The following is a 26175-nucleotide window of genomic DNA, read 5'->3' on the forward strand; positions in this document are numbered from 1 at the left end:
ACACCCTGATCCATAGGCAGCAGGTAAAGAAAGACTTGGCCTGGCATAGGCTTTTGGAACCTCAAAGCCCACCCCAGTGACACACTTCCTCCACCAAGGTCACACCTCCTAATCTTTCTCAAAGAGTGTCATTCCCTGATGGCTAAGCATTCAAATATATGGGCCCATGGGGACCATTCTTATTCAAACCACCATATCTTCTATTCTCTAACTACTACAAAGATCTTTTGTCTTCTAGAATTTCCAAAGGACTCTCATTCACACTGAAACATATGCTGCTAATATGCATATATACCAGGTAAATGATGAACTACATAAAAATGGATTTGGTACACAGAAGAAACTAACAAGAGCAGGAGTCCTGTGACAAAAAACTAGAGTAAGACTCAAAATTATTAACACTTATTAACCTATAGTAACCTACCTGAGGTCTATTATTTTAATTTGGGGTTCATAAAATATCTGAACATCAAAGAAATAGAACTCAAGGTGATAGGATACTCTTGAATAAAGAGAGGAACCTACAAGACAAAAATGATACTACATAAAAAGCACTATTCAAAATGCATGTGTGTATGTTAGAATGTGCGCATGTGTGCAGAACTCATAACACATCAAATGATATATACAAGTGGGGGATAACTATGAACACAACTAATATAAGGAATTTTTCAGCTGTATGTCAGGCTGTACTACCTATCAAAAGTACTAGCACAGGAGAAAAGCCTACCAATGTCTAAAATCTGTCTTAAGGACACCCTCGCTATAAATCAGATAATTTACACAGGAAAGAAACTCTATGAGTGTAATGACTATTAGAAAGCCTTTAACATAAGTCAAACCTCAGAGGTGTCAAGGAACTCACAGGAGAGATGCTTGCAATGAATGTAAGAACATCTTTGCTATGAGATCACACCTCAGAAAATATTAGCGATCTCATCTGGGAGAAAAAGACCTGTTTTGTATTCCAAAACCCACTCTTTTCTTTGAAGGAAAATACTTCATCTCCCCTTATGATAGGTGGTATAAAATAACTCAATCCTGCACCCACCTGGCTAAAAAGGCTTTGCTATAAGCAAAAGAAGAAACTAAGGAAAATAGACAATAACAAGGGTCCTCACATAGATCTAAAATTGTCAAAAAAAAAAAATCAATCCAAACAAAGAAAAAAAATTAGTCCATGCATAAGTGTGTGTGTGTGTGCGCGCGCGCGCGCGCACACACACACACACACACACACACACACACACACTTAAAACAGTTGATCAGGACACAAAGCACAGGGAAAGAATTTGAAATTATAAGATAGCTTAAGCACTGATTCTCAACCTGTGGGTCACAACTCACTATCTCCAAAGATATTTACATTATGATTCATAACTAGCATAAAAATAATTTTATGGTTGGGGGTCACCACAACATGAGGAACTATATTAAAGAGTTGCAGCATTAGGAAGGTTGAGAACCACTGAATTGTCAAGAATATTGACAGTTTTTGTAAATCACAGCTTGTGAAGGGGGAAACAGAAGGTTGTTCATAGTTTAGGTAGCAAAAAGAGAAAGAAACAAAATGTGGTAGATTCCTGCAGGATGAGTTAAAAAAAAAAAAAAATCAGAACATTTCCAACCCCTCCCCTACAAAAACAAAACATATCAAAATCCCTATTATGTATTTTTACAAGCCCTTACATTTATGCTGAAGTCATGTCTTTAAATTATTCAACTACCAGTACAGGGAACTTGTCCATTGAGTCATCATTAACAGATATACAGCACATAAGACAATAACCAATAAGAATTTCATGTTAAGGTGGACTGGTGTAAATAGTAGAATACAACCTGGTGTACTTCCCAGGCTCACTGGCTTACTAACATTCTCAGCCTGCTATGAAGAAGCCTCTAGCCATGCAACTGAATTACTGAGGGCAAAAGAATATTAAGGAATGTACACTGCCTCCAGGGTCCATAAAAGCCTCTGAGAAACAACCCTTCCCCTTTCTTTCCTTCACATTCCCTGCTTGATGAGGAACACAGTAGCCTTCAAAGCCACATGCTGGAGATGGCAGAGCCACAGATGCCAAGACCCTAGATCTGCACTACCATGGAAGCAGTGTCCTATAGTCACTACAAACAGCTGGCTTGACTTTCTCAGAAGAATAATCCTCTCTCCTGCTTGAGTCTCTGGGGTTTGCTAAGTATACCAGCTAACTATACATTAAATGATATAATAAGCTGACTAGTTCCTAATATTCTTGTTTAAATGAGAAATGTCTCTTCCAAGACTCACAGAGTTGAACACTTGGTCGCCGTTTGGTAGCTCTGTTTAGAGATGTTATAGAACTTTTAGGACATGGAGCCTTGCTGGAGGAAGTGAGTCACTGGGAACAGGACCTGAAAATTTAAAACTTAACCGTTAGAATTTCTAGCCATTCCCCCAGCTACATGTCCATGAGCATTTGCTGCCAAGATGCTTAGTCATCCAAGGGCCTTATGACCTACTTAATCCATGTGCTGCGTGATCATGTAATTTGTGAGCAGCATGATCATATAATCTATGCACATGTGAGGTGTAGCTATGTAAGCCCATGTGCACTTGTGTGTGGGGAACCTATAAAAGTGGGTTTCACCTATTCCTCCCCCATCTTCCTGCACGGTCATTCCATAGGCCTATGCACATTCCTTCTGTTCCCTTCCCTTAATAAACTTTTAGAGTGAGTTTTGTTGTACCTCGTGGCTTTTCTTGTATGGCAAACAATGCCACTTAATGAATAACATTGCTCCACTTAATAGATAACATACCCTACTTCCACTTCTCTTTCTCTGCTTCCTATATGCAGCTGAGATGTGCTCTCTTAACTTCCTGTTCCTGCAGTCATGCCTTCCCCACAATTATGGACATCTTGCCCTCTGAAACCATAAGCCAAAATAAACTATTCCCTAGGCACCTATGGTCATAGTAGTATTTTATCACAGCAACCAAAACACTCAGGGAAGCAAAACAGTCTAAGGATACATGTTACTGAAGAGGAATAGGGTGACAAGAGAAGAAAAAAAAATCCAAATGACAAAAAACAACATGGATTCTAAGCTCTTATAAAAATGGACTTGAGCTAGAACCTGGATATGGATAGAAAAGAAAAGGTACCTTAAGAAAAGTAAAGTTATACAAAAATATAATTGAAGTGTAAACAGCTTTATTACAAAAACTATTAATCACAAAAATGTAACCTCTGAAACTCAACCAAAACTTAAATGTAACTATACTAGGACAAAGAAATTTGTGGAGAATAAAACAATGCTTTATTATTCTATTGTTACTATACTAAATTGTTATTATAACCTTGTTAATAATTTTCTGATTTGTACTTTTTCAGGCATTTATAGTCATTAGCTAATTTATGCATTCATATATATTAACTAGTTTATACTCACAAACCAGATGAGAAAGACAACACTGTCATCCATTCTACAACCAGATGAGAACTGTGAGGTACAAAAGGCCAAGCAACCTAGTGAGGTCACCCAGTCTAGGAAGCAGCAAGGAGCGTTATGGGCACCCCCTCCAAAGCCACTCATGAAATCACCTTCCACAGCCAAGAAAATGATGTCTAAACATTTTAAAAACCAAAGGAACAGGAGAGAACCCTTAGAATATACCTTAGAACATAAAGGCAGGCAGAAAAAAAGAGACAGCTAACACACTTAATTTTGTTTCTCAGTCTGGATCTGTTGTAGCTTTACATTTGAAAGTGTGTCTAACCCAAACCAACCCTCATAAGGCTCCTGGCCAAAAGAACACTTTCAGATGAAATTAAACTACCACTTCTCTACAGCTCAGAGCACATAATATACCTTGCTTACTCTGTTGAAACCTCAACTCCCAAACTCAGAAAAACAAACAAACAAACAAACAAACAAACAAACAAACAACACCACCTTCTACTAGAAACAATTGAGAAGATATATTTTATAAGAAAATATCCTTTTGGTTAAGTCATTGAAAAATCAAATAATTATCCCTAATGCAACCATTAATTGTCTCTGGAATGGCTGGTTCTGCCCCTCTCTGGATACCGCAGCAGGAGAGCTGGCCCTACCCCCTCAGAGGAGAGCCATCAACAGCAGTTCCCCTCCCTAAACACATACCCAGGAAAGATGGCCTCACCCCTTACCCTAGGCATGTACCTCACATGGGAAGCACACTAGAGCTGACCCTGTGATCAGGACGCAGATGAGCAGACCCTGCCCCACCATTGCCTGCCACATGGTGACATGGGTGAGGGAAAGATGTCCTCCTCACCTCACCCACTACCACCTGCAGCAGGTGAAAGAGCTGGCCCCCAGGTCACAAGAATAGGAAAGCTAGCCCTGGCACTCACCGGCTGTAGCATGTGAGAAAGTTGCCTCTGCATCTTGTCTGGGCAGCACACTAGAGCTGACCCTGTTGTCCAGATGCAGGTGAGCCAGCCCTGAGGTAGTTAAAGCGACAGAGCTGATCTCCCACCCCACCCCCTCATCTGCCATGCAGTAGCATGGATTAGGGAAAGATGCCTTCCCCCTCTACCCCTTGCTACATGCACCCTGCCTGTGTAGTATACTAGAGCTGGCCTGTTGTGGGAATGGGGGAGCAGGTGAGCCAGCCCAGAGGGTGTGGGAGTAGGAGAGCTGACCCCACCCTCAAATGCCTACACACACACACACACACACACACACACAGCAATCAGGAGAGAGGTCCCTACACCTTGCCTGGACAAAACAGCAGAGCTGGTCCTAGCAATAAGAGTGAGGGGGAACTGGATCAGAGGGTCTGAGGGTCCAAGAGCAGATAAACTGGCCCCTGCTCCTTGTAGGCTGCATTGGGTTAGCTAGCCAAGGCAGTGTGAGCTGATCAACCCAGCTACCACCAAGGCCCAGAGCTAGGGCTATGAGTTGGCCCACTCCAACATCCACCAATCTATGAACCACTGGAACATGTGAAGGGGATGAACCTACAGATCCAAAGCAGCAGGATCTCCATGACACAGGATAACAGGATATCCAAGAGGAGCCCCAGTAAGAGCACATTATTGGTGGTGTAGCAGAAACCTGAGGCCTTGAGACAGACCAATGACTTGTGGCAATGAACAGTTGCAAGTAAAAATGAATGGACTAAAGGGTAAACTGTGTCTCAACAGACCACACTACAGCTTCTACAAGATTCTTCTCTTTTTGTTTTTGTTTTGTTTGATTTGGTTTGGTTTTTCTTTTAAATTTGGTTTTGATTTCAGGGGGGGGTTGCAAGGGCAGAGGGCAGATTAGAGAAGACTGGGAGATAAATGGGATCAAAATGCATGACATGAAATCCACAAAGAATCAACAAAAGTTTAAAAAAAAAGAAAGGAAGAAAGAAAGGAAGGAAGGAAGGAAGGAAGGAAGGAAGGAAGGAAGGAAGGAAGGAAGGAAGGAAGGAAAGAAGGAAGGAAGAAAGAAAAGAAAGAAAGAAAGAAAGAAAGAAAGAAAAGAAAATATACTTTTGGTTAAGTCATTGAAAAACCAAATAATTATATCTAATAATTATCCCTAATGCAACCATTGTCTTTTTAAATTAGGTTCACTAAGGCAATTAACTGTTATCTTCAGAGTTGGACTACACAATAATGTGTTTTCATTTTTAGATAAATCAATAGTCATGTATGCACTTGGCCATTTTCGCCTTTCTACATAACTCAATTTCAGTGTGAACTCAATTGGCTCTCAATACCATATCACCCCAAATTCCCATTTCCTATCCTAATTTCCAGATTTTGATATCCAAATGCTTTCTTGAGACATCATCAATCAATGTTTAGTGAGCACTTAGAACTCAACATGTCCAAAATGGAACAAGTGACTTCTGTGTACCCCATGTAGCTCACTTCTTCTTCCCTCAGGCTGCTCCATTTTAGTCAGCAGCATCACTATTCAGAGTGCTCCCAAAGCACAGGTCTTAGTCACTTCTTGCACATTTCAACATGAATCCATGTTCAAGTTTTGTGGATTCTACCTTTAAAACCCACACCCTGAGCCAAGCACTTCTCAGCACCTGTACAGTTACCATAGAAATCCAAGCCTCATCATTTCTTGCCTGGAATCAAGAGCTTCCTAATGGTCTTCCAACATTGACTTTCATCCCCTTAATGGCCATGTATTAAGAGTAAATCATGGTACTGGAAGGATGGCTCAGTAGTTAACAGCAGATACTGCTCTTGTAGAGGATCCATGTGCGGCAGTTCATAACCTCTTGTAACTCTAGCTCAATGCCACTGGCCTCTACAGGCACCTGATCGTGGTATATGTTTGCAGCGCGTGCGCACACACACACACACACACACACACACACACACACACACACACACAAATTTGAAAAATAACTATGAAGAGTAAATCACTTCGATTCCCTGCCTAATTCCCCATTTTGCACCTCACTGTGTGCAGTTAAATACAAACCTTTGTAAGACGAATTACTAAACAGTCTTATGAATTTAAAAAAAAACAAACAAAAAACAAAAAACCCGGAGCCAGATATTGTGCAAAAACTGAGAGATCAGAGAAGCAGAAAAAAGCCAGCCATGTTCTTACCATCTGGAAATCCTCAGCCAAAGAGAGAACTACTTCCCATATACCCATGCCTATATGCCTTTCTGTTCTGCATCTCACTTCCTCTCTCCACCCAGCTACATCACTTCTTTCTGCCCAGCTCTGTGACTTCCTGTCTGTCTGTACAGACCTCCAGACCTCCATGGTTAACTACTGCTGGGATTAAAGGCGTGTGCCACCAGGCCTGGCTCTGTTCCCAGTATGGCCTTGAACTCACAGAGATGAAGATAAATCTTTGCCTCCTGAATGCTAGGATTAAAGTCGTGTGTTACCACTGCCTGACCTCTATGTTTAATATAGTGGCTGGCTTTTTCCTCTGATCCTCAGATAAACATTATCAGGGTGCACAAATAAAATATTACTACATTTCCCTTTTTTGTCTAAAATTATAACCAATATAAGAAAAACTATATACAATAAGTACAATAACTATATATAATATATACAGGCAGTAAATACATCAACAATGTCTAGTCCATTTGCATTTGACAAATTCAGTGAAAATATTCCATTATCTATCCTATTTTGGTGAAGCCAATATGTACCTAATTCACTTTCTATTCTAACTTGTATTACCAACCGATAACTATCTTTTGATGTCTTTCAAACTTACACACTTTACACCTCTAAGTGAGTTTCTTTTCTGCATTTCGTAACAAGGAAAACTATAACTATAGCTATCTAATCTTCAACTTCCTCAGAGACCCAAAAAGGAAATAACATTACCTAGTAAAACAGGAAGTGCAAAGTGACTTCCAAAAAAATGTGAGTTATGACAGAAACAGCCAGCTGCCTGGACAGTCACCTGAGGTTTCTCTGCAACATTGGGGCATCTGTTCTTTGTCTTACAGGCCTAGCATATCTGACAGACTCATCTATGAAGCAGGAATTTCTAGAGAGCCTTCCTACCTTGTCTTTGTTTCGTGTCCTGATTGTCCATTTTGGACAGCATACTGTCAGCAGTTGAGGCAAGGGCAATTCCTTACCCAGTGGCTAACTTTTGCCACAGTGAAAGTAAACTCCATATGGAGTTTCTTCAATGCTCATCATCTTCTCTGAAGTAGATTGGTGCTGCCAGGAGCAGACATGTCTCATTGTCATAAAAAAAGAAAAAATCTGTTATTAAAACATCTTTTTTTTTTTTTTTTTTTTTGGTTTTTCGAGACAGGGTTTCTCTGTGTAGCTTTGCGCCTTTTCCTGGAACTCACTTGGTAGTCCAGGCTGGCTTCGAACTCACAGAAATCCGCCTGGCTCTGCCTCCCGAGTGCTGGGATTAAAGGCGTGCGCCACCACCGCCCAGTTCTATTAAAACATTTTAAATGCCATACTCTGAAGGTCTCGAAAGTGTTTGAAGATGACCTGTCTATCTAAAATATATCTCTGCTTGACCTTGAAAACATACCTAATATGACTACAAGTTCAATTGTAATGGCTAATTATTAACTTACATTTCTTTATATCTTAAATAGTTGGTAATAACTTTTAAGGATTAGCAAATTGCATTACATTGTTAAGTGAACTGTATAGGTACAATGCCTTGAAAAAGATTAGAAATATATGTACAGTATTTTCTAACAAAAATCAATCTCAAATTTGTATCAATATACAAAATTTGTATACAATATACAAAAATCCAATCCAATGTAAAATATTTAAAACTAGTAGTTGCCTTTTAAAAGTAGATTCACTACCTTTTTATCTTATCATATCTATACAAATCAATCTCAATTGTGCAGCAATATACATAATTTGTATACAGTATACAAAAATCCAATCTAGTGTAAAATTTTAAAATTAGTAGTTGCCTTTTAAATGTAGATTCAATAATCTGCCTTTTTATCTTATCAAATCTTTAGCACAGGTCACAAGTCTTATACAATACAGACATCACAGACCTCCCCCACTTTATTTCATGAACCTTCCTGTGCTCACTCAATACTTAGCCATTAACCACACTTCTTTTGGGTCCTTAAAGAGTCACAGACCAGTTCTTGCCTCAGAGCATTTGTACGTCCCTGCTCAGTAACTGTGACTTTCCCCTATCCTTGTGTTTCTTCCTCAACAGGGAGACTTGTTCCTCAGCTTAAATGTTATCTTCTCAGGGGCTAGAGAAATAGCTCAAGGAGTAAGAGCATTTCTTGCTCTTGCAGAGAACCTGGGTTTGATTCCCAGCATTCATATGGTGACTCACCACCACCTCTAACCCCATTTTCAAAGGAACTGATGCCTTCTCTGACATAATGGGCACGAGACATGCACATTGTATACATACATACGCACAGGCAAAACATTTATATTATAAAATAAAATTATAAAATCTAAAATAAAATTTTTAAGTTTACCTCCTCAGAAAGATCTCACCTGACTGAACTATTCTATCTGAAGTCAGTGGGTCTCTCTCTCTCTCTCTCTCTCTCTCTCTCTCTCTCTCTCTCTCTCTCACACACACACACACACACACACACACCATTGTATTCTGTTTTTACAGCAATTACAGATATTTTGAATTATTTGATTTATTGTCTATATCCTATTATCCCAAACATTGTAAGCCACAAGAGACCATAACATTTGTCATTTATTAACCACAAAATTCCCAGCACTTAGAACAGTGCCCACAATTAGACAAATGCTAAAATATTAAATATGTATCAACACATTCAAGACAAGTAATACAAGAAACCCATCCTCTACTTCATAACCTTCAGGCTTTCAATATACTCTTGGTTTCCATCTACTACAGAAGGAAATTGCTGGATATATACAGCAAGCTTCTAAAACTGGCTGTCTTTCCACTGCTGCCTTTCATGGGGCACTGAAATCCAATTCCACTATCTCTTTCACCAAAGAGTAAATGGTTATCAGAATGAAGAAGATACAATAAAGTGGACATACAAGTCAAAAGAAAAGAATTTAAAAGAAAAAAAAAAAGAGGGGTTGGGGAGATAGCTAAGTTAGTAAAGTTCCTACCATGCCAGGCACAAGGACATATATTCAGATCTCCAGTGCCCATGTGAAAACTAGAAATGGTAGGAAGGAGGTAGAGACAGGCAAAATCTCGAGGGCTTGCTGTCCAGCTATCTTAGACAAATCAGCAAGCTCCATGTTCAGTAAGAGATCTTGTCTCAAAAAAATAAAGCACAGAGCAACACAAGAAGATACCCAACATGGACTTCTGTCCTTCACATATACCTGCACACACATGTACATATATACAAACACACTGATAATGCGCACACAAAAATACATACACACACACACACACACACACACACACACACACACACACACACACACGAGCGAGAGAAAGAGAGAGAGAAAGAGAGACCTAACTTACAATTACAAGGTCTTATACTAAGAGATGGAAGGGTTTACATTCTGCATATACAGCAGACTGTATTACTAAATAGCCTTTCTCTTCATATCTCAGCCTCCTTTGTTTATCCTAACTCAGAAGAAGAATAGGGTGGGGCTGGAGTCTTCTCTACACTTGGGAGAAAACAGAACACCACACAGCTCACAGCTATACTATAAAATAGATACAGTGTTCTATAAATAGCCTGCCCTTGGCAACTTGGATCTGCCTATTCTGGACACTGTCCTAGATTGTCCAATGTCAGCTTTTCACCACCCTCCCTTCCTTGTCTACAGAACACCTTTCGTCCTGAGTCTCATACTTCAGGTCCATAATTGTTGTTTCCCATGATGGAAGCAAAATAATCTAATATACTGTGGTGATATGTTTAGATGACAATGCTGGAAGATCTTTCTCTTTCAATGTAATATATTTGAAATGAATTTCAAAGATTAAATGGACCCTAATTTAGCAAATGTTAAAGGGTGAGAAGCTATGGAGCAGTAGGCAGATATTTCTGAAGCAGCAGGTTCTTACAGTATCCTTCAGATCATTGGTATACTCTACAAACAGCTCAGACAATGCATTCTCCTAAGAAAAATGAAAATCTAAATGACACTGAACTACATTTTTCTACCACCAGATAAACAGCAGCAAAAACAACAAAAATATCCAAAAGACACTGCTGACAGAGCAAGGAGTTCATTTATTTCTGGTAGGAATGCAAAAGGGTACTGAGAACAATGTGGCTATTGTTCATTGTCAACTTGACAAAATATAGAATCAGCTAGGACGTAAGACTCCAACATACACACCTGTGGGGATTATTTATTTTAGTTTATTTTGATGTTGAAAAGAATTATAGGTTGATAAGTGGGAGCTTAAGAGAAAGCAAGCAAGCAGAGCTCCTATATAGCAGGAATGTAGCCCAGAGGCAGGGAACCTGGATTATTTAGGTCAGCCTCTGGACAGATCTGTGAAAGATAATCTTGACTGGGTTACAGATGTAGGAAGACCCACCCTAATCATAGGCATCACCATTCCTTAAGCTTGGTTCTCGACCTGCATAAAAAGGAGCAAGCCAGCTGCTACATCATTCATCTAGTTTCTGACTGCAGATGCAATGTGACCAGCTGTCTCAAGCTCCTGCCACCATGACTGCCCAGCCTTGATGGACTATACATGGAACTGTGAACCAAAATAAAATATTTTTCCCTTAAGTTGCTTTTGCCAAGGGTATTTTATCACCATAACAAAAAATAACCAAGACAAATATATACAAGCTAAGTAATTTTACAATTTCTAACAGGTATATAATCATGACCTTTTAATCTTAAAAGCAATATTCCTCTTCAGAGTCTCCCTACCCACAGGTCTCTAGTAGTAAGTTCTCATACACATTTTTATAGAATGGTTTATGCCTCTAAGCTGATGATATGTAAATGACATTCTGGACTCAAAGTTGCTGCTCTGTGGATTAAGTGAAGCACTTCGATTTTATTCCAGGTACAATGGAAATCGACAGAACAATTCCAACCATCAAAGTGATATAGTCTAATTTACAATTTTAAAAATCACTGATGCTTACTATAAGAAGGAAAGCATGTAAGAAAAAAAACAGAAAACTACTCTAGTGGTTCAAGACTACAATACCAACAACAGAACAGGGCAGGGGAAGACGGATTCAAAACATACTACAAGTGCAACTGACAACTACACATTACAACTGGGAGACAAAAGACTGAAATATAGAAGATTCTTAAGTTAGGGCGTACACAAGGAGGTAGTGCTACTTATCAGCTGAGATGAGAAGGGCTCATTAGAAGGTGAAGGCTCGTTTAAGAAATTAAGACATGTCTTTTAGATGAGTCCATCTGCTATTCTATTGACATCCAAATAAAAATATCAAGAAGTTCGATAAAAGAGCAAGGACTTAAAGGCCATCCACATTAGCTTTAACCAAGGAACATGTAAAACTAGATAAAAACCAATAGAAGGGAAAGATGTGAAGTGAAATTAATCAGGTGCTACTCTCTCATATATTCTGTGTTACAGATAGAGAGAACAGCCAGCAAAAGACAAAATACACAAGTAAAAAGAAATTCACCATTGAGCAGGGCATGGTAGACACTCTTGAAATCCCAGCACTAGGAGGTGGAAGTATAAATTTCAGAAATTTAATGCCAGCCTCAAACATCCAGTAAGTTGAAGGCCAGCATGGGATATATGAAAGCCTACCTCAAAGAAAAAAAAAAAACAAAAGGGGAGGGTTGATTTGGTATCGTTTTTATCAGAATAACTAGCACTAATTTCCATGATTCTAGTTTATATAACCTTCATATGTTCTGGTCTATGTAAGTCTAGCTTAAAATGTAGAAGTGTTAGCCTTCAGTCTTAAAGGTTGAAACATTTATGAAACATTTAGAATAGGATACTATTAAATTGTGAAGAAATAGAGATCCAAATATTTTTTTTCGTGAAGTGACTATAGTGTGAATAGGTTGTAGCTCAGTAGTTGAGTACTTGATTAGCACATACAGGAAGCCCTAGGCTCAATCCTCAGTAATGTGTAAAATCAGGCATGGCACCAGCACACACCTGTAATCCTAACACTTGGCCAGTAGAGGTAGAAGATCAGGAGTTCAAAAATCTTTCTCTGCTACACAGAAAATTCAAGTCAACCCTGAGCCACCTAAGACCTTATCTCAAAAGTAAATAAATAATCACAGAATGAAGATTCCACAGCACAAAGAAAAGTGGAAAGGCTAGTTAAATACAAAGTAATGTGAGCAAGACTCTGGACAGGACCCTAGCTAAGAGGAAGACCATTCAGCCAAGTTAAGTGGTCTATTAAGATCACCAGCTATCCTGATTGCCTTTCCCCAGTGTTCCCACTCAGTTTCCTTCTAGCTATCTCTAGTTTTGTCTTGAATCCTTCTTCACCTGAGTACTGCTTCAGTTGCTTTTGATTCCAACTGAATTGCTTCTCAGCCTTTGAGTTATGATGAAGTGTGATTTCAAATGATCTGTATAGCAATTTCTGCTGTCTCATCAAGTAAAAAATTTTTCAAAAATTTTAGTGAGACAAGATAACTATACAATTATTTAAAACTCTCAGTAGGATTAAAATAATGTAATGCACAAAAATAAAATATAACACAAGAGAAAATATTTACATAAAAATATACAAATTTGATAGTCATTATTTTTGATAAGATATACAAATCAAGAAAACTGACTTCAATTTCTCCCTTTCCAGCACCAAAGGAAAGACACAATAACCTACATGTTCATGAAGAAAGTAGATTGTCTTTAAATGACAGCACCACAGGCAGTGACCCACAAACTAATTAGCATAACCACATCAGTGATAATCACATGGATTCACCTAAGAAGGTTTAAAAAACTTTTTTTTTTCAATTCAAGAGAAGCTAAGGATTTTCCAGAGCTGTCAAAACTGAAAATAACTGACATTTTGCTGGCATGTCAGTCATACCATATGTCACAAACACTGCTCCAACCTCCTCAAGGTGAAAGGTCAGGGTAGGCTTTGGGTTTCTGGCCAAACTCAGGAGTGCCAGCTCAGCTGAAGAGAGAAAAGAAAGAAATGCTCCTTGCTGAAACACAAGTAGGAGTGATCAGGGAATGAAGGTTCTTTTCTCACTCTCTGGGGCTGCTTCTTTCTTCACAGTACTTCAGAGCTATGATCACTCCTAATGAATTGGAATCTCTCTACATTTCTTAAAACCTAGAGAACACCAGGTTCCTTGCCTTCCACCTAATATCTGAATTACCTTTCCTGGGCTACCTTGTTGAACTACCTAGTTGCCAGCTCGCTCCTTCTAAGGAAGTATAGGCAGTTGTTGGTGTCATGTGGTTGTGTGGTCTTTGTATATGTTCCCAATCTGAATTTCAACCAACTGTTCACATTACACTGATGGGGTACAGTAACAGAACAGAAACCAGTTAGAAGCCAATATGCACCCAGTACCCAGATTCCGGAAGAGGACAAAAATCAAGCCCTCTGTTCTCTGCCTACTCACACCAAAAAAAAAAAAAAAAAAAAAAAAAAAATTGATAAAAACCAGACTTGACTTTATTAATCCATCAAAATGAAATATGCAACCCTCAGTAGCCACATAGCAAACAACATGGACTCCAGTGTGCTCGAGTCCATAATATAGATAATGAGTGCTAATATCTATTAAATTATATGCCTTATATATTCAAATTATCATACTAAAATTTACTATATCCTACGAAGTATTCATTTAATATTTAAATATCCATGCAGAGCGTTGGCCTACCTTTTCTAATACAGATAAGTTCATGTACTCCACAGGTTCTCTCTCCACCTATAAAAAAAAAGTTTATTAGCAACTAAAAATGCAGACAATGGCCTAAATTTTACTATTACAAAGAATCATGCTAAATAAACACCTAGAAATGATCTTAGGAAAAAGTTCCCTAATTATTTTCTTCAAGGTTAATGAAACTAAATATAACAACCTTAATTTTTCTGAATAATCCAGAAATTAAGGCTTCATAATTTTTGGAATGATGACTCTTCCTTTATTTGGTAGGCTATTCCAGTTGGAAAGCTTCTGGAAGGCGAGACTATATCACCATTTCCTATGTGCCCCCTTCCTATCATCTGGAAAAAAGCATAGCAGGGGAGGACCCACTTTGTACCCAAGCCCTAGCACACACAGGTCAGTTACTCTAAATGTCAACCCCATAGAAGCACCAGTTATATTACCACATAAGCTATAACTATGGCCCTTGCTCCATTCTCAGCTACCCACTCTTAGAAATTTGTAAGAAGACAAAGTTAATAGATTACATGATAAAAATAATAATAATAATAATAATAATATAGGCCCACACCCCCCGAAAAACTGTTACTTCTTTGGAAGACTTTTTTTTTTTCCTAATCTCATTTTTCAACTTGGTGGTCAGGAAAACACAAATACAGGAATGTACACATATTTAAAAAGCCCCATGCAAACAGTTATCACAAAGCATGCATCTGAGTTACAGCAAACTAAAGCCAGACACAGCAAGCAGCCATAAACTCTGAAGTCTACTCATCTTCACAAATCTACACAAGGAACTACTCTCCTGAGTTCTGATAGAAAAGCTTTTTCATCGGCTTATAAAATTTATACAAATGGGGTTGCTGAGTAGACATTTTTGAGTCTTACTATTTTCAGTACATTTGTGAAATCAACCCAATGTATTACTTGTGATTTATCCATTTTCATTGCTATACAAAATTCCATTGTGTTTAAATATACATAAATATGTATACAAGCCTATATATAGTTATAAATACATAAACTTGAGTTCATAAGCATTTGGACTGGCTTGAGTTTGAGTTTGTATTAATTTTGCTATAGGCCATTTAAAGTATGTCTCTTTAATACACATATGTGTGGTGATATTTTATTTGTGCTAAAATGTGATATTTTATTTGTATGTTATATAAAATAAAGTTTGCCTGGAGATAGGAGGTCATAGTAAGCCATAAAACAGAAGTCAGGTGGTGGTAGCACATGTCCTTAATCTGATCACATGGCAGGCAGAGTCTCTGTGTGGTCAAGGACACAGCCAAGCATGGTGACGCACGCCTTTAATCCCAGTACCAACTATAGAGACCTGGAGGTCTGTATAGACAGGCAGTGAGGAGGAAGTGATGTGGCTGGGCTTTGAGCCAATGAGAAGGCACAACAGGAAGGTAATAAAAGTGCAGGTTAGACAGGAAGAAGCTCTCTCTGGGGAAGCTATGGTGTGGTGGTAAGCTAAGGCTAGTCGTGGGTATTCACTATTTCTCGGATCTCTTCAGCTATTACCCCTGTATCTGGCTCTGTGCTTCTTATTTAATAAGACTGTTTAGAAATACATCTACGCATATGCATGCCTTTCTCTTGGTTATATACCCAGAAGAATTGCTGGGTATTTCTGGCAAGATAATAGCAAGTGATGGAACTTTATGGTATGCATACACAATGGAATGCTATAGTCTCTACAAAAACTACTTTGATATTTGGAAGAGTAGCCGTAAGTGGTAAAAAATACTAATCTGAGTGAAAAAAAACCAGATACAGAAGACAAATTAAACCCAATTGGAGGAAGGCGTTTCAGTGATCTCCTACACAGTATGATGGTTTTATGATAATTTATTACAGTCTTAAAAACTGATGAGACAGTAGATTTTTTTTTTTTTTTTTTTTTTTTTTTGGTTTTTCGAGACAGGGTTTCTCTGCGTAGCTTTGCGCCTTTCCTGGAGCTCACTTGGTAGCCCAGGCTGGCCTCGAACTCACAGAGATCCGCCTGGCTCTGCCTCCCGAGTGCTGGGATTAAAGGCGTGCGCCACCACCGCCCGGCCGAGACAGTAGATTTTAAATGTTCTCCACCACAAAAAAAAAAAAAAAAAAAGTGGCAGATGTGTCTTGATACAATATGTATATATATAAAAACACAACATTATAGCTCATAAATATACTGATTACTCTTACTTAAGAGTAATTTTATTAATCACTATAAGTATGTATTTCCCTCAAAAACATAATGCCACTACTCTAATGTAAGCTCAATAAAATTTTGTAGTATTCTCTGTATGTTTAACCTTATCAACTATACTATGAATTATCTAATTTTTACATAATATTAAATTGTGTAATCATTTTAGTTCATTATAGAAGCTTATTATGAACAGTTCAGTTACAAGAGACAGAATTCCTACAGCAATTATTTGAGAAATAAAAACAGTGATATTGATTTAAAAAAAATGGGTCATCTAAGAAACAAGCCAAAAAAAAAAAACACAAAACCTAGAAAACAGTATTTCTATCACCAAAGTAGGTTAAATCTATAGTCTAATTTGGTTGTAAAAATGCCCCTGCTTCCTTGATCAATAACAATAATACTAAGCATGAGGAACACAGTCTTAGCAAGGAAAAAAAAAACTAAACACAAAGCTAAAACTAAAGAATTATTATTCAACAAAACTCCACTGTCAAATACAGTATTAATTGTAATATTACCAATGAACTACAACAGATCACTTGCTGAAGAGCTAGAATGAAATATACCTGTGAATGCATTTTTTAAAACTGACATTAGTCAAACGAGTAGGTATTCACTCAATTTTAATGGGTTGTTTTCAAGATACTAGAAAAACCACATGATAATAAGAACCATAATTTATATTGAGGTCTATGATGTTTTCATAGGTTACTTGAAGTATTTCTTCTATACAATAATTAAGCCACATCCTCTAAATGTCAACATTTGTAACTTAAATTTGAGTTACATTACTCATGGAACCAGATTGCACCTTTTTAACATCTATTATTAAAGCAAGATTCTCTTGGGCTGAAGAGATGGCTCAGCAGGTAAAAACACATACTGCTCTTGCAGAGGACCAAAATTTAGTTCCTGGTACTCATGTCTGGTATCTCATAATTACCTTTAACAGTTCCAGGGATCTGATGCCCTCTTCTGGCCTTTGTGGGCATCTACATTCAAATTTACACAGACAGACAGACAGACTCTGTCTCTGTCTCTGTCTCTGTCTCTGTCTCTCTCTCTGTCTCTCTCTCACACACACAACACACACACACACACACACACACACACACACACACACGTGCACTCTACATATTATTTCAAAATAAATAAGCAAAACTAAATCCTTAAAACTAAACTCTCCACATAATTTAATATAAATTGGTCGTTTTATTTCATGCACCTAGTCCTAAATATAAAACAGTAGTTTTTACAATGCTTAGTATTAACAATAACAACAAAACAAAATCCTGTGGAATGACATGAAAAACTATCTTTTTTAAAAAAAAAAAAATATATATATATATATATATATACACATATACATACATATATATATATATATCTTTTTTACATTTATTTATTATGTGTGCATGTGTGTCCATGAGCATGCATTTCTGCCACAGGACACATGTGAAAGCCAGAGGACAACATGAGGAGTGGGTACACTCATGCCACCATTTGGGTTCTGGAAATTGAACTAAGGTTGTTAAGCATGGCCATTTCTCACCTGCCCCTATCTTTGGAAAGTATTTGCTTTACCTATATTAAATAAAAGAACTTCAGTTTTTAAAAGCTAGTCAAATAATTACCACATCTTAAACTTAGTGAACTGACAACTGTCAAATCTGTCAAAATACTTATTTAAAAAAAAAAAAATCACACAACTAACATAAGAGACTAGAATTTGGAAATAAACTTAGCTAGCTCATTATTTTACAGTACAAACCTTAATGGCTAAAGTTTCCCAAGAGTGCTAATTAGCATTTTAAGAAATTCAAATATTGTAGTTAATAATCAATGAAGTTAATTAAGAAGTTAAAATGGCTGGGTGGTGGTGGCACACGCCTTTAATCCCAGCACTCAGGAGGCAGAGGCAAGTGGATCTCCTCTGTGAGTTCAAGGCCAGCCTGGACTACAGAGTGAGTTCCAGGACAGGCTCCAAAGCTACACAGAGAAACCCTGTTTCGAAGAAAAAAAAAAGAAAAGTTAAAATGAAGTTTTTTCATTTGTACAAAAAATAGGAAATTACGGAATTGCTTTTGAGTGCTGTAAGGTAATTTAAATAAAGTGCATTTCATGAAAACTGTCTTTGGAGGTAATATGAGCACTGGTCTTGAAATAATCATCTTAGCAACATGAAATTACGACACACTGGATGACACTTCAGTCTTTAGTATCATTCTCCTCAGGCAAATCCATGTAGGAACAAGAGAAATAGGGTACAGTCCTCTACAGTGACAAAGATAAGGGAGATGAGAAAACAGATGTGTAGATGTGTTGGGGGCACATGTGTGCTGATTGTTTACCTTCATGTATTTGTATATGAATGGGCACACAACTGTGAATGTGCCTAGTAAGTAACCAGGATATTTTTGAGAGGGGGATGAAAATCATTACAGATTACTTACTTATTTTCCTACATGTTTACAGAAGGGAAAATGCACCATCAAGTACATGCAGGTGTCAAAGATGAAACTAAAGCTGCAATTTACTTCTTGTAAGAGTTCTCTTTAAAATTCACTTTATTGGGTTCTGATTACTAGCCTAAATCACTTCCACATACAAGCTTCGCTGATTTTTTTCATGGTCAGACACTGAAAAACTAGTGTCTTATGTTACATCTTATCTAAAGATTTTTTCCTAAGTTCATCCAAGAAAGTAGTGACAACCTTTAAGTTCTGTAAGTTCTTCTACTTCCTGTACATAAGGAAAAACTTGAAACATTTCCAGTTTATGCTGTCAACTGCCCTAAATCACCTTAACCTATTTAGACCTCTGACTTTGAGATGTATTTTTAGACTAGTCCCCAATTTAAGCCATCCACTCATACTAGTTTGGGTCTCTGATCTTAAAAGCACAGTATTATAAAGAATCATTCTTGATGGATTGAGGCAGGCTTCCATTCTAAGTCAGCATCATCTATCCAGTACTGTCTTTACAAGCCTGTGTTTGTTTATATGGAAGGGTAGGTGAGAAAATGTAGTTATTGTAAAGTGGTAATAATCATCATCCCAGAACAAAAAATAGCTTTCATGTTGCATGCTCACTCTGCTAAGTTGGAATAGCTGCTGGAGACAAATCAATGGCAATTCTGAAAATTTCCAAAACCAAGTCCACAACTAATAGGAAAAATGACACCATAGCACAGCAGGTTTGTCTGTGACAGTCATAAGAGGGAGAAGTGGGTATCTATGACAGAAATTCAATATTATGATGAGCTGCCCACAGTGAATACCAAAAACATGAAGTTCAAAGAGAATGTCAGCGTTTAGGCCTAGGAAACAGAGAAGACTCCTGAATGGTTTCAGCACCTGTTTTCACTGAATTTCAAAAACCTGCTTGCGTAAATATTCCAAAATAAATGGTAGCCTCTTCACACATGCTGTTCTTTAAAATTTTTTTTCTTAATGAAAAAAAATAAAACCATTAGGCCTCCAAACTTCTAAAAGTTACCCTCCTAAATTAGCATTGCTGCTATATAGTTACAGTAGAATTAAAACAATCTGAACAAGTCAAGTCCTTTCTACCCTTAACTCCTAGCCTAAACTTTGGGAAGCATACTCACCACTACCACAGCATCACACAGAATAGCCAAGTCTATTTTTATAGCAAATAGCCTGTCAGGCCAACAAGATGGCTCAGTGAACAAAAGTACTTGCAGTACAAGCCTGACTAGGTGAGTTAGTCACCAGAGCCTACGGTAGCAGGGATGAACTATACCCACGTGTCCTTTGCCCCAAAGGTGTGTTCGTCTGCTCTCCCTCTCCCTCCTTTCCTCTCTCCTGCATATCCACATGCTAAATTTAAAAAATGGAGAAACAAAAGTTTGTTCAACATAGTATCTCATTTGACCCACATAAACCCTTATGCATTTAATTAATAATTTTTCTAAATATAAATTTTTCCTTATGAAATTAAATTTACTGACAAATTAATCCACTTTTCCAGCCACTGAACTACTCTTTAAATTTTAGTTTTAGTTAATGTTTTAGACTATTAGAAAGCTACTAACACAACACAGGAAATCCCTAATAAGTGTGTGTGCACAAAAAGCATGGTCTAGTAAATGAATTTTCTAGTTAACTGAAAATAAAACAAAATCCTTCTGAGTTGACTATGCCAGATCAAAATTTTTTTTAAAACTATAAATATGCATTACTGTATAGTAAGGTACAATGAAAATAATTTAACATTTCATTAATCTCTATCTCATGATGAGCTCAAAATACTAATTTGAAGATTAAGTCTACCATGGTCCTAAAATCATGAAAATAAGAAATTGTTCTGAATATATGTATGGCTCTTAGAAGTTTGTTAATGAATAACACCTTGCTAAATTATCATTACTTCTTCCTTCTTAAAAAAATAATAAATCAAAGGTTACAACTTATTAGATTCAAGTAAGATATTACTAAGGTGTGTGGGGGGAGGTGTCTATAATCTCAAAAATGTGAACTGGGAAGGTAAAGCTAGTTAAGAAACTAAACAAATCATTTCTTTTGGCAGGGGGAGTGAGTTTTTTGTGTTCTTGGATTTTTGTTGTTTTTGAAACAGGGTTTCACTGTGTAACCGCCCTGGCTGTCCTGGAACTAGCTCTATAGACCACGCTGGTCTTGAACTCACAGAGATCCACCTGCCTCTGCCTCCCAAGTGCCAACAAATCATTTTTTAGTAAGTGTATGAGCAAAAGTGTAAACACTAAGAAAAACAAATTTGTTTAAGATACAGACATTAAAGGATTTAGGGAACTCTATGATGGAATTAATATCCAGGTTTCTAACCTCAATGTCCAGCTAATGTTAAATGCCACTCAGCCAGTGAATCTGCATAAAATAAGGTGTGGGAAGTATGAAGATTAGATCTGAGGGACAGGTGACAACCTTAAGGCCATTCTGAATGTTGTAAGGTGGACATTTTGGATTGCTTTGATATATCCAAGTGAGGATCTCTAGCTACTACTTTAAAATGTAAGTGAAGATATCTATCTACTACAGAAAAATTCTGCTAGAGATAGGCATCAAGACAATGAGTGTAATCTATGAAGACTATGTACAGAATTCCATGAAATAATTCAAGAAATGTGGATTGAGGATGTAAGATGCTCAGGTGCTACTTGAAAAAGACTTCATCCTCTATGAATTTATAGTTGGACTACAAGTGTTAGAAAATTGTTCAATATGAGAAGTATGAACAGACTAGATAATAGCAACAGAGTTGAAAACAGAAACACAAAGAACATTACTTTAGATAAGCAGAGAAAACTAAGCAGTCAGGAGAAAACTTCAAAATTAGAAAATAGTCAACAAGAGATGGCTCAGCAGTTAAGAATACTGGCTGTTCTTCCAGAGGACCTGGGTTCAATTCCCAGTAGCACATGGCAACTTATAATTGCCTATAACTCTACCTTCAGGGGATCTGACATCCTCACATAGACATACATGCAGGCAAAACACCAATGCACATAAAATAAAAATAAATAATTTGAAAGAAAGGAAGGAAGGGAGGGAGGGAGGGAGGGGGAAGGAGGGAGGAAGGGAGGGGGAGAGAGAGAGAGAGAGAGAGAGAGAGAGAGAGAGAGAGAGAGAGAGAGAGAGAGAGAATAGTTGACAAAGTTGGATTGATAGAGAAGTCTATGTCCTGGACAGCCAATGTCATGACAGGACAGCTTAAGTAAAACAATGATTCCAACCAGGAACCACCAGAGAGCTAGGACCCCTAAGCTGCCCATTTTTGGAAATGCCTTTTAGAAAATGTACTTGTAGGACTGAAGCTCAGCAATTAAGAGCATCAACCTCTCTTCCAGAAAACCCAGGTGTGATTCCCAGAAGCTACATGATTACTAATGACCATCTATAATTCTAGTTCCAGGGAATCTGATGCCCACTTCTGACCTTATGGGCACCAGACCCTCTCACATGGTATGAAAACACACATGCAGGCAAAACACCTATACACATAAAATAATACTAAAAAAATACCTTTAAGTGTACTTCCACTTAGAGGTAACTTCTTCACCTCCCAGTAGAATTTTCTTTGTTCAGTAAAGTATTACCATCAACCTAACTTTCTATGAAGACCTGCTTAGTAGTCATACCTCTGACTGGTAAAGGAGGAAATGGTTACTTAGAAATAATTTGGGAATATAAGGTTTTGTACAGTTTTGTACAGAAGAGAAAATCAAAGTAACTGTTGGTACTAAACACAAGGTTAAACCACTGAATAGAGCTACTAAAAGCATGCCTAACTGCTACAAAACCTATTGTCAATTCACAACACAATTTGGTTATGCAAAGGACTGAAGACACAAATAGAATGAGTAATCCAAGTAAAACAGTCTATAGTTTTGGTTGAATACAATCTCACTTGAGCCAACAAGAAGTTACACAAAAGGTTATTCTAATATTAAGCTACATTCATAGAATTAAGTACAAGCAAAGTAAAGTTATAATAACTTCAGTACAGAAGTGGAATGGAATTTTACATCACTACATTTCAAATTTTAAAACAAGGAGCGTACAGTTGTTGTCTGCAAATGGAAGAGAAGGTGTTACACACATACCACACACACACACACACACACACACACACACACACACACACACACACGAGTGTATTCTAAGTATTGCTTAAGAAAGTAAAACTAGGATGGGGCTAGACCAAAGTTGCTAAATAGCAGACTTGGCAATACAAAACTTCAGGCCAAATATAAAGACCTTAAAACTATAACATTTATTACCTCAAAATTAGTTTTGAAGTTATCACCATTGAATGTTTTTATACAAAGGAAGCATGCATAGTTTATCTCTTAGTATACACACTATATTGTAACCATATACTTAAAATTATCTGTCCCATCAGAACATAAATTGTAACAGGGAAGATCCCACAAAGTCTACTTCAGAACATTGTGCATATCTGGTATTCAATAAATGTTTGTTGAATTAACAGGTGAATGAAATGGATGTTTTAAGAACCATTTCATAAAGAAGACTGTTGAATGAAATACCCTCAGGACTCCTAAACTTCTAATCCAACCATAATACAAAGTCTTTATCTCTAGCTTTGTCTGCAGTCCTTTGCTAAGCCTTGTTGTGAACTGAAGAACTGGTGTTTGTAGTACTTAGGCATGCTCTTAGTAGCTGTGTTCAGTGGTTTCACCACCTCTGAGTCTAATACTAAATTACTGATTTCCTCCTCTGTATAAAAATTTTATCTTACAGTAAATTATTTCTACTAAGTAACTATGTCATCCTTTTATCAGTTAGAGGTATGACTACCAAGCAGATCTTTAAAAGAAATATTGGCTTATGGTATTTCATACCATGCAAATAAGATTCTACTCAGAGGTGAAAAAATTAAGGATGGTACGTATAAATAGAACCTATTTTAGTAAGTACTAAGAAGCATAGTAAGACTGGCTTAACCTGACACCTTGAAATGTATTAACTACAGTTTCCTTGCCAAATTAGAGAAGGCCTAAGTGTTGATATTTATATAATGGAAACTTTAAACAAATGCATAGGTATAAGAATAGGCTGGGAGTATAACCCAGCACCAAAAAGTATAGAGAATCTTTAGAAAATCATATTATTTAAAGATACAAAAGACAGAGCAAAATGCTGTAACATTTAACTGCCAGAGGAAGGTTTGCATGATTGAAGAAAAACTGGACAATAAGAAGTTACAAGTTATGAGATCATATTAGAATCCTGTCTGGGCCAATACTTCATTTTCTGCATAAAATTTTATTTTTATGACTTTACAAGAAATTCTTCCACAAAGTTGTTGGCAAAATAAAGCATTCTTCATCAATCAGTGGATTCTGCTCCCTGAATTTCCAGCTCTAGTAAACAGTACTGGGAAGAAAATGGGTTGAATATACTGTCCTGAATAACAGGAATATCAAAAATTACAAATAGATTTTATTCTCCATCATCTTAGCAAACGCAGGTACTTGAGATCATGTCAATGTGTCCTGTACTTAATCTCTAAAATGAAGAAAACATGCAACACACAGCTAAATCAATTCTGTAGTTCAATGGCTGTGTCTCGGGTATGTATACTACCAGGGACCAGTCACCTATCGGAATTACCATGCCAAGTTTTACCCAGAAGGAACACATGAAATGTAGACAAGTGATGATTAGGCTATTGGTACCCTGCACATGAATGCATACGTCCCAGAGGCAAGTTTTGGAAATCTTTCTGCACTGAGTTTATCTGACATGGGAAACAAAATTCTGTGGGCACTCTACCTGTGTGATACTAACGGCACAATATTCTCTTTAAAAGCAAGGCAAATTACACACCACTCCAGCCCCATGTTCTCAGAAGAAAGGGAAGTCACACATTAGTACCACCTACTTTATCCAGGAACTTAATTGGAATCAAGCTACTTGTGAAATATTTCTGTTGGAGTCTTCTGGGTGCGTCTGTCATAAAGAGACATTTACTTCTCCCTGGAGAAGCAATTTTGAGGGTCAGATGAGAGGGTTAACCTCCCACAGATGTCCTGCTCTCCTACATCCTCAATAGAAGGGGATAGCGCGGATATCACCGGCCCAGAACGCCCGCTCGGCACCGGCGGGAGCAGCACCTTGAGCGGGTCCGCCTGTCCCACTGTCAATGGCAGCCTCCCGTGGGTCTCAACTGAGGTCTTCAGTGCCTCAGCATCTCAGCACCTCAGCGTCTCAGTACCTCAGCACCTCAGCGTCTCAGTACTTCAGCGCCTTAGTACCTGAGTCTCCTCAGCACCTCAGCATCTCGGCGCCTCAGCGTCTCGGTACCTCAGCGCCTTAGTACCTGAGTCTCCTCAGCACCTCAGCACCTTAGTACCTGATTCTCCTCAGCACCTCAGCGCCTTAGTACCTGAGTCTCCTCAGCACCTCAGCACCTTAGTACCTGAGTCTCCTCAGCACCTCAGCGACTCAGCACCTCAGCGCCTCAATCGCGTAGGCCAGTGCCCCGCGGGGACCGCACGCCGCGCCTAGGCCGGCGCCCCGCGTCCGCCGCCTCCCTCACGGTCCGGACCCACAGCCCGCGCGCGCCTCGGCCTCCCAGGCCCTGCGCTCGCCCGCGGGGCGTCTTCTCGGCGCGTCGCTTGGCCTCCACTTACCTTCGATCGCCATGATGCGCTCGCCATGGACCGCACCAACAGCACGGAGAGCGCGGGGGTGGGGGGTGCGGGAGGAGGCGCCTAGGCCTCGGCCGAGAGGGGCGGGACCGCCCCGGGGCCAGGCTGCTGGGCCTCGGGGAGCCGGGGCGGGGCGGCGGGGTGGGGTCGGAGCTCCGGAGCAGGCAGCGCAGGAAGCGGAACCTTCCACAGAGGCGCACCGTCAGCACGTGACACCGCCCCGCCCCCGGGCCCTCTAGGCCCCGCCCCTCTCGATAACCCTAGCTTGGCCCACAACCGGGACTTAACCCACTCCCACCTACCTCCTCAGGCCCCGCCCCCGGAGTACCCCCACAACCCCGCCCACTTCCCTTACCCAACCCCTCCCACCTCGCACAGGCCACGCCTCCAGCCCCCGGCCCTGGCCGGCCCCCAACCCTAGCAGGGATTCCAAACAGGTGCAGGAACTGAGCTTCGGAGAGCGGCCGGCCAACTCTGCAGCCAACCTCCACCCAGCTTC

General features: G+C 38.8%; 1 protein-coding gene across 9 annotated transcripts in view; it reads right to left on the reverse strand.

Moving 5' to 3' along the window:
* Nucleotides 1–25904, reverse strand: part of Syt14 (synaptotagmin 14) — a 171804-nt gene extending 145900 nt beyond the window's left edge. For 3 of the 9 annotated variants that reach the window (XM_006988141.4, XM_006988140.4, XM_076548237.1), the window contains exons 1-2: nucleotides 25659–25904; nucleotides 14278–14325 (exon numbers count right to left, since the gene is read on the reverse strand). In XM_006988141.4, coding sequence (XP_006988203.1) covers nucleotides 14278–14325; nucleotides 25659–25671 — 61 coding nt within the window. In that variant the 5' untranslated portion in view covers nucleotides 25672–25904. Of the gene's footprint in view, nucleotides 1–14277; nucleotides 14326–25658 lie in introns of those variants that run through there. The other 6 variants (XM_076548239.1, XM_016006625.3, XM_076548234.1 and 3 more) reach the window with 4 other exon arrangements.
* Between the last annotated feature and the right edge of the window lie 271 nt (nucleotides 25905–26175).

This window comes from Peromyscus maniculatus, chromosome 11 (assembly GCF_049852395.1).
Source record: "Peromyscus maniculatus bairdii isolate BWxNUB_F1_BW_parent chromosome 11, HU_Pman_BW_mat_3.1, whole genome shotgun sequence".
NCBI lineage: Eukaryota > Metazoa > Chordata > Mammalia > Rodentia > Cricetidae > Peromyscus > Peromyscus maniculatus.